Source organism: Glycine max, chromosome 18, assembly GCF_000004515.6.
Source record: "Glycine max cultivar Williams 82 chromosome 18, Glycine_max_v4.0, whole genome shotgun sequence".
Classification (NCBI taxonomy): domain Eukaryota; kingdom Viridiplantae; phylum Streptophyta; class Magnoliopsida; order Fabales; family Fabaceae; genus Glycine; species Glycine max.
In genome coordinates, this window is record NC_038254.2 from 22975474 (window position 1) to 22985971 (window position 10498).

General features: G+C 36.2%; 1 protein-coding gene across 1 annotated transcript; it reads right to left on the reverse strand.

The window, feature by feature from the left end:
• Positions 1-1831: 1831 nt before the first annotated feature.
• Positions 1832-10240, reverse strand: LOC100783091 (copper methylamine oxidase). The gene is made up of 12 exons (XM_003551176.5): positions 9760-10240; positions 8513-8622; positions 8062-8367; positions 6504-6616; positions 6078-6408; positions 5735-5950; positions 5396-5632; positions 4761-4946; positions 4190-4330; positions 3387-3655; positions 2468-2549; positions 1832-2079 (listed from the first exon to the last, which is right to left on the reverse strand). Exons 1-12 carry the CDS (start codon positions 9938-9940, stop codon positions 1957-1959), a joined length of 2295 nt encoding a protein of 764 aa, XP_003551224.1. The 5' UTR covers positions 9941-10240; the 3' UTR covers positions 1832-1956.
• Between the last annotated feature and the right edge of the window lie 258 nt (positions 10241-10498).

The window sequence follows — 10498 nt, forward strand, 5'->3', positions numbered from 1 at the left end:
TTGAGTGGAGTGGTCACATAACACTTCTTGGATCGCAGCCACCGGCACCACCCCCTTCAAAATTACCTTCGGGTGTATACCCTTTAACTTTCCTGAGTATATCGCAGGGTCATCAACTTTGGATGTTGTTGACAAAATGTTGACCAATAGGGAGGAAACATTCCAAGCGATACGCAAGAAACTCCTCCGGGCCCAAGAACGTATGAAGCTGACTGCCAATACCAAAAGGAGAGAGGTGACTTATCAGCCAGGGGATTGGGAGATGCTCAAGTTACACTCTTACAGACAAGTCTCGGCAAAATGGGCACAAGCAACCTGAGGCAAGCTAGCAAAAAGGTTCTATAGACCCTTTCAGGTGCTTGAACGCATAGGACCAGTGGCCTATCGTTTGAAATTATCGAAAGAAGCCCATATTCACTCTGTATTTCACTGTTCATTGTTGAAAACATTCAAGGGATCCCCAGATTGCATTCTGAAAGCAGAATTACCTTCACAATTTGTTCAACACCAACCCATCATTTCCCTCTTAGCTTTGCTGGATTATCGTCGAGCATCGAAAAACGCACCCTGGGAAGTGTTGGTGCAATGTGAGGGGTTGCCACCAGATGATACTTCGTGGGAGAATTGGGAGCAATTATGTGAAGACTATCACCTTGAGGACAAGGTTAATTTCCAAGGGCCAACGGATGATACGAAGGAAGAAGAAATAACTAGCAGAGGCAAGAAAGACATACAAACAAGGATGCAGAAGCATAACAAAGGGGGTACAGATAGCAGTTAAGACAAAGAGGACCATCACAAGGCTCTCTTACCTCAGTGACTACATCTAATGCAGTATCAGGGGAAGGAAGCTAACCTGAATTGCCTAAAGTGCACCATATTGCTAATCATTTTTAATTGTTGGGTATTGGGGGATAGTGTAATCAGAATTTGATTATCCAATGATTGCATAGGGATTTTCCTTGTCACAAAATGACAAAAGCCGTTAGCAAGGAAACTAGTATAAATAAAGCAATATGTAATTCAATTACATGTATGAAAATATTCAAGCTTTCCTCCTCTTCTTCCTCATCCTTACCTTTCTGGAGGTACTAGCCTCGAATCCAGTTTTATGCTTAACACAAATTTATAGATCATTTGATCCCAAAGCAAAAACTAAATGCAACTTTATGCGGTTTTATCTATCTGTAACACTAACACAACTTCTAAATAGGATCATCCAGATTCTAGAAACAACACAAGTCCACTAAAAAAATGCATTTCAACCACCAGGAACAACACAACTGACAATGAACGGTGCACCAATGAGGTGAGCCCTTTGGTTTGTGGTGGCGTCAACTATGGTGGCGATCTTCTGGAAAGGCTGTAGTGAAGGGTGAAAGGGAGTGCACTAAGAGAAAAGGAAAACACAATTAGGAACCAGAATGGGTGCCAAGATGGGAAAAGGGTCACTTTCAGGCTTTTGAAAAAATATCAAATTTTGGGGAGCTGTAGCTTGAAATATGTTGGGGTAGGAAGCATGAGCCATCGTCTAATTTGCTTCTCTGTGTGCAATGATTGGGCCTCTTACACTTTTTTATATTATTTTTAGTAAATTTAATTTATCTATAAAAAAAACCCTCTTGTTCTTCTATAGTTCTATTAAAAAACCCAACTTTTAACTTGTGTTAGTGGAGTTTTGCAAAGTTCAGATTTTATCCCAAAAAAATATGTTTTATAATCTAAATTTATTTAAAACTTCGCACAATGAGGCTTCAGCATAGATTCCACATCAAATCAAAAGACATTAAGTTAGTTACCCAGCATCTACCATGCAACAAACACATACAAATTATACAATATAGGCGTTTCTTAATTATCCAGCTAAGGTTTGAACACCAGCCCAAACAATAGTATTTAATATTTAATAATTTGAACATAACCACGTAAAGTGGCAGATCCTCATTTTTTATCCTTTCAAAGCTTGGCAATTAGCCCATTCTGAATAGGCTTGGCTGGCAAGCCATTCTCTTTGTCATCCAAATCACTTGGGTTAGGTGGAACATCTACAGCAGGCGAGCAATTGAAAAACCCATGCGGCTGCATCATAAATAGCATGAACACAAAACTAGCATAAGCTTGTTTCCAAGTAAACATCTTTATTCCATATGAATTAAGTGTTTCAATATTTGGTGGAACAAATAAGTGCTAACAACATACTCTCTAACATACTCCTTGTAACACAATTTATTATTGGTTAAAATTTGTTGAAAAGTAAAAAAAAAAAAAAAATTAAAAGTATAAAATTGAGAGTGGCTCATTAAATGAAAAGTAAAACCTACAAAAAAATTGTGCTTTTCAATCAATTTTAACCAATTGTAGGGAATGTTGTTAACATTTCTCTTGTTTATTCGAGTGAAGTGTGTTAGTACGAATCTCATTTGAAATTCGCAGAGAGAATGGTAAATACTAATGGTGAATGGCATACCATAAGCATGAAACCAATGCGTTCCACGGGCATAACAGGCCAGTCTTCCAATCGAGGAATGTGTGTCACTCCAAATACGTACCTGCAACATTTCCACCAAATAAATAGACATATGCAAAAAATAAATAAGCATGTTAGGATTCATGGACGTAATACAAGTGACACCTGATTGATGTCGCCACACATCATAGATCTCAAAGAAGAGAAGAGGAGTACCAACAAAGTAACTCATTGTATTTGATTAAAATGATAAAAGATACAATGGCAATACCTAAGTGCTCTATTTATAGAGCCAATTCCTAACAAATAACAAACTAATACTACTCTTAACAAACCATAACATCAGAACTGAGTCTAAGACAACAATTATCAGTCATTGATGGCACCTCGGCTACTAATTGTAAGCACCATTGCATATTCAAGTTTGCAATGGAAAGGGGAATTGGAGAAGCATGCATAAAGCAAATATAATAGTACGCACTATATTAAAGGTTCTTTTTACCATATTTATATTGAATTAATAAATTAAAGTCATATGATTAAAATGTTTTATCAATTTAGAATTGTTTTAATTTTGGTTACCTTTTCAAAGTGCAATTTTATCTCAGTAAAAGAAATTTGCAATATATATAAACAAGAATATAATGACCATGCACTGTTTGTGTAAACTTTTACTCTCTTGGCCAATTAGGAATCACCATAGGTAGTTATTGTAAAAATCAACAAATTACCATACATGATAGTTTGTAATTGAGTGAAAGTATACTTTAGGTCATCAGCACATAACCGATTTTCTCTATTGGCAAATCAACCCCAAATTGATACAAGTGTTGTTTTCAATATTACTTTGACAAAATTTGTAATATTAAACTGGGCAAGTAGCAGGTATCATCTCGCTGGAAGAATTGAATGAACTAACCAAAGAACTATATCAGCTTCCTCCAATGATCGGTTTTGCTTAACCCAAGTAGCCAAACCCTCTCCAACGCGCGGATTTTGATTAGGGAACTCTCCTCCAGGATGCATTTCATCACGGGCATAAGGAGTAACCCAAAGGTTGTGTTTCAAGAAAGCTGCTCTTCTCAAAAACTTAGCCTCTGAGCCAGCTAAAGGTAAACAATTTGAGCCAGGTACTAGCTTGTAACCAGTTAGATGCCCAGTTCGGTTTACAGTCCTTGTGTTCCTAACCTAAAATGTAATGTTTTGTAAGATATATAGTTTGTTCAAACTAGCAAATAATCCCAACATTTAAAAAATATAACTACTGACACAGTGAATATGCCTGTAGGACCTTGGAAATTTGGAAAACAGAGAATGTAGTAAAAAAAAAAAAAACAGGATAACGAAATAGCTAACAAATGAAAAATTTGGTACAATTAATTTCCTATAGTTTCTCAATATGTGGGGCCCACAATACTAGTAGCTGGACATCTTAAATCAATGACTACTTGAATCATGCAATCTAAAAAAAAACATAATTTTTTTCAAATTATGTAAATAAATTTAACACATGTAGCATAAGTAGTACTGTGCAATACCCTTCATAACTTACAGATCAGAAGCAGCATAAAACAGCAGCCAGATCTGAAAATTTTAGATTGTCCCTGCTACAACATCTAAAGTGGACAGTGACAGCAGAAATATTCACCCAGGCAAAAAATTTAATATCTGAATATTTTTTTTTCCTGGGAAGAGGGGGTTTCAAAATCAGTAAGAACTTACAATCCAGTGACGAGCAGATAAAGGATCACAATCACGCATTGCTTCCAATTCTGATTTAAGCAGTTTTTCCTCGGCATAAAATGCATTGTTATGAACATTATTGTCTCCTGGCTTTTCAACTTTGACATTTACCTCAACGACCTGGGCAGAGTGGGAAAATATGAGCTTATACTTGATGAGTTCTAGTTTATGATGGAAGAGGAAGACATTTATATCAAAAAGGAACTGTAAAATCAGGAGTTCAACATGGAAAATCAAGTATCAACAGGTAAAAGAACATAAACCATATACAGCCACGGTAGCGATGTCAAAGATTTAGAACATAGTAGTTAGTAGTCAAAAAGACATAATTAAAAGAGAAACTACTAATCACTGTTAATATATGGGTACTCTTTTGAAAGACAATAATTGTAGACAGCTCATTGTCCAGCTATAGAATGCAAGACATCTAATCGTATTACATGAGTTACACTATTGTTACTATTATAAGATTAGGCCAGGTGGGGGAGAAGAAAAATTTGCCTTTTGCATTAAAGAACCTGCCCACTTGAAAATGAAATTGCATTCTAACCTGATTAAATGCTTCACCAGGCTTGCAATCTACTGCCATGTCCATACGAGCAACAAAAAAATGTTGGTGGACAGGCGCATATAGTCCAGGTGCAATGGTTGTGCCATATTTTCGAGTTTCACCTGGTTGAAGTGATCCTAAGCTGAGAATTCCTGTGAGCTTGATCTCTGCTTCTATTTTTCCATCCTGAAGGAAGGAAAATACAAATAAAGAATTACAGAGACAACAATCTAACATGTTTGAAGTTTAAACATTTTTTTAAAAAAGCTTGAAGTTTAAACATGTAAATCCAGCAGAAAGTCATAAGGAATGCAATTTGGAATATCAGATGAGAAAAATGCATGATTTAATATACATGAAATTCAAATCAATAAATGGAATATCTCTTTGCAATATAAAATAAGGATGCAAGCAATGCTACCAATCCTATTCCCATTCTGATTTAGTTGCTACTTGCTAGGGTATATCCCTCCCCTTGAATCCCTCTTGGTACTCTATATAGTATAGACAAACCTACAACCGGCGATACTTGTATGTATTTAAAAGAAAGGAAGTATATAGGCCTAAAAATAATTGATGGTTCTACCAATATCATTCAACTGACTCACAGATAAATGCTTGGATATTTAACTTGCCTGATAAAAGTGCCAGAAAAATCCATACTCATAGTTAGCCACAGTGCATATAAAAGACACTGTCAGCCTTCTAGACCTTCGAACTTCAGCCAATCCTGTTCTCCAATCTTGATGCTTCCATAAAATACCATGATCTTCTTCATGCAAACAAACACAGTTCTCAATTGTTTCAACACCTCCATAGAAGTTTGTGAAGTGCGCATCAAAGTATTTGATATAGCCTAAACAATCGCAGCCCTGAAACAGTCACATTATGCAAAACAAATTCAATTTCATTTACATTGAGAAAGGAGGCAAAATGAAGACAAGAATGTCTGGAATATAAGCAAATGCATTTACCTTCTTGAGAGAATGAGCATTTTTACCCAGGCCATCTTCCCCAGCGTCAAAAGCATTTTTCCTATAGTGAGGATCATTAGGATCTCCATACGGGACTACCATCTCAACAAAGCTCAATCTATGGGCCACAGGTCTTCGTCCCCGACTTCCATCAATATAGGCTACTGAATGAATTACCAAACCCTCCCTAGGAGTGAATCCAATACGAAAATTCCACTGCAAAAATGGTCAATCAGTTTTAGCAATTCTCAATATGGATGATATATTTTTTTTTTTTTGGAAGGCCTCAATATGGATGATATAATGATGTAGTTTTGGAAAATATACTTAGAAAAACAACCACCTTCTGCCATTCAATGAAGTGCCCATTAACACGAAAACTTGGACCTTCAGGCTGAATAATCTGTAAGGGTTTCACATCACTTCGGTCAACTCCTCCCCGGGTTTCACCAGAAGTATAATTTCTTAGTGGATCAGCAGGTGGAAGTGGGACAAGTTTACGGTCTTCAAATTCAAGAACAACCATATTTTGCATGTCAACAAGTACATGGATTCCATCAACAGGACGGGCATAGCCATTTTCCATGGGGCAGTCACTTTCAGTCCTACAAAAGATTAGTGGTTTAGCAAGTCTTCGGCTAGGAGCATCAACTTCACTGTGATATCCAGCACACCTACAAGTTTCAACACAAGTATTAGACAGAACAAGACATAGCTGAAATAAATTCTCATAATATGTCAATCAAATCATCTTGAAGCAGTAACTAACCAGGGATCCACCATCACCAGATCCATATCCTCAATCCCTCTCTTCTTCATTGCTTCACGAAATGGAGGAAAGTCCTTTACAACAGCTTCACACTCTGCATACTCCACAGCATCCTACAGGTTCAGAGAGAACAACATAAGCAATGTTGATTTGAAAATAATTGAAACTAAGAACTTGAAGGTCAATGTAGCAGTTGCAGTAATTATCATAATTTGCTAATTAGGATTTTTATTGATGATTATGGTATTCAATTTGGATAGTTTTAATCTTGTGAGTTAGGATTTATCCTTAGTTTGGAAAGGGATATTCCTTTCCCAGTTTCTCTCCTCTTTCAATATTACTTTATTTTAGAAAATGGTTTGTGTAGAGGGCTACAAACATCCCTCTTTTTGCAATTTGAGGACATTTTTGCTTGATTATTAACTTAATTTTCAAAAGAAAAAAAATTGTTAACGAGTTTGGTTACTTTGTTTTATAGGCCTAAAACGTACCATGATCAAGTCAATTGCATGAAATGAGTAAATGATACAATTTTTTCCCGTTGTGTGCATGAAATTCAAAGTGAATCTATAATTCAAGTCTGCAAACAAGTTCTTTCTGAATTTACAAACTTTTTTGTCACCTAAAGCTAACCATAGTTCTAATTGAAGACAATTGTGCCAATAACTTTTTAGGATTGTCCAAGAACAATCTTATAAGAAGTGATTCTGATTCTCTCTGAGTCCTCATACAAGTATTGGCAAAGCCATTAAATTCTACGAGATAAACAAAGTCACAGCACAAAGTAGGGTTGGAAATGAGTCAAGCTTAGCCAAGCTTGGCTCAGCTCGAGCTCGACATGAACCTTATTTCCAATTCATACTCGACTTGGTTCAAGCTCATGAATAGCTCGTTAGCTCGAATCAAATGAACCAAATGTCAAATTTTTTAAATCCTATACGTTTCAAATTTTTAATTTATTAGTAGATTTTAGATAAAATGATCGTTTAATTTTTTTAAAAAGACAAAACTGAACTTATTCTATTAGCTTTGTAGGACCACAAGCTATGACAAAAAAATAAACATAATTACAACCAAGTCTGCATAAGTAAAAACTACCCCACCCTAAAGATATAAAATAATAGAAATCTCAATCAATTATATATATATATATATACACACACACGCACACACACATATACATACATATATTGAGCTGATTCATGAGCCAAATGAGTCGAACTATGCACAGCTCAAGTTTGGCTCATTTATTTAACGAACTCAATTTTTAGCTCATTTGGTTCATGAACCAAATTCAATGAGTTGATTATCGAATCGAGTTTTGAACTATTTTCAAGTTGATTCGGTTCATTACCATCCCTAGTACAAAGTAATATAAAACTAAGATAGTACCAATGGCTTCTTAAGTTAATCGCAAGTTGCAAACTTCCACACAGAAAAATTGGAAAAGAAGGTAAATATTTTAATAATCAATTAGCATGGGGGCAAAGAGAACTCTAAGACTCCTAATAACATCACCATTAAGGAAGAATAGAAATTGAAGTAAGTTTGTATTCACCATTGGAGGCTGAACATCTGGAACAACAGTAGATGAAACCACTTTGCCCCTATGGTGTCCTCCTCGAGTTGCTGCATGAACTTCTCTAAGTTCAACAATCCATATGCTAGTCTCATTTGACCTTTTATTGTAAACAACTAGTCTTGCTTTCCTTGGTGGAAGTTTTGTTGGAATCACAGGTCCACCTTTTGTCCTAGGGAGCAGTGATGGTTGGAAAGGAGGGAAGAAATATGCATCTGCTAATGCAACAACTTGCTTTTCTGGTTCTACCAGGTCTACTTCAATAAAGCGCATGCTATCCCTCACCTGATAATCAAAGAACTTCATCAACATGCATAAACAGTAATATAGAGAGGTTATAGCTTGATGGGCAATGTCTAACACAGTTTTGCCATTACTTGGTAGTAAACCCAAGCAAAATGTATACCAAGGAGGAAAATGAGTTATGTACCTCAGGTGTTGCTCCAGCTGCTCGAACGGTCGCTACAGCTACTGATATTTCAGCAGCAGTTAGTGGATCCAAGGGGTGGCTGGTTTGAGCTCTCACCATGACAGTGATACCTATGCCAAAAAGAACAGTTCTTCAACTTTGGAAAAGCAATTTCATAAAGGAGAGATGAGCAGATAAACTAGGCAAAGATGATAAGAAAAACAGATATGACAGAGAACAACAAAAATGGCAAGGCAAAACTGGGTATAAAACCCAAAACACAAAAAGGTTCCCAATCTCCCTGCAAATCAGAGGGAGCAACAAAGTTGAAGCACCCCCGCAAAATAACTTATGCCGACCTTCAATACAAACTTTCATTACATAGATTACTGAAATGAAACTCCAATTTTGATTGGAGAACAATGCCTAAAGCACCTGATGAACTACATCTAACTTTTGTCCTTAAAAAAATCCCTTAAAGATAGGACTCCTAACCCTCCCCAAGCAGACATATCAGAGGACTGCACAAACTGAACATTGCCATAGAAGAACTTATCCATTGCTCTCCAAATTAAGAATATAGGCTGATTATTAGAGAGAAAAAAGAAAAATGTTCTCTTTCTTTATGCAATTAAAAGGAAACATGGCAATTCATTCAAGTTCTCCAACATGACAAGTAGAAAATTTTAATAACTCTTCCACCGAGTATAAAGAGAAGTTAAAATAAGAACAAAGCATGAAACTGATACAAAAAAAAAAAAAAAAAATCCAAAAGGAGAAAAAGATTAAAACTCAGTATAAGAGCAAGCGCAGTGTGTTTTTACCATGTAGGTAAGTCCAAGTAAGAAAGGTAGTATGTTACTCTGTTCAGTAGATGAGAGTATATAGAGAAAATGATGGTGAAAATGAAATAAATGAAATTTTGGAATCAGATAATTAGATTAGAAGAAGACAAATAAACCGGACTCAATATAAAACTAGAGAGCAAGATCAAACATGTATGGAAGCAAGAAAAAGAGTGAATAAAGTGTACTTTTATAACTGATAGTCAAATTCAAATAAAAATTGGAGGAGTCAGAAAATCATCATAAAGAAAAGGATAAGTCAAACAAATAAATTGACTGAATGAAAATAAAACTACTTTTACATAACTAACTTGTTTATTCTTATCATTCTATTAGCAACCCAGAAGACGATCAAGTCAAATAGCAATAACAACAACTAAGTATACAAAAAAAGAGAAATTGAAATATTAAAAAGAAAGAAACCTTTGGCAGAAGCGGTTTTGGGAGGAGAATCGATGGCGGAAATGAAGGTGGCAACAGAGGGTCGTTGTTGTTGTTGTGATTGTTGTTGGGGTGGCGCTGAAGAAGAAGATGATGTTGCTGCGACCTTGTTGTTATTTTGAGGGGCGCAACATGGCGTCGTTTTTTCCTGAGTTGTGGCCATTGGAGAGGGTTAGCGAACTCGGCGTAGTAAATCCCACTGTAATATTCCACTGACATACAGCAACAATAATGCCAGTTGTTGTTTCCACTCTTCGCCACCGCCTCCGCCACCACCACTACCACCAACTGCGCGCAGCAGCAACAACAACAGTTCAATGGAATCGCACGAGGTTGTGTTTTTATTATAAAGAAAACAAAACAAAATACTAGTAGTAGCTTTTTTTCTTCTTTCTTTTTTTTTTTTTTATCTGAGATGTAGAATAATGAGAGATACTTATGCTTGGAAGATGGATACGTAAGTAGTCTTCAATGCTTTTTTTTTTTTCCCAATGGGAGAGGAAAGCGATGGGGTGGGAACTCGGTTTAGTGGAGTTTGGTGAATCCAATTTTGTTAATTTAATTAATAATTATTAATTAATCATTTATTGATTCATGTCTATCTATCCATGAAGGAAGGAAAGGATATATTAATGGCAAGAGGGAGGGCAGGTAGGTGGAGGTGGGGAACAGAGGGGAGTCACGTCAACGAAAGCGACAAGGGTTGCCAAATAAGCAGATC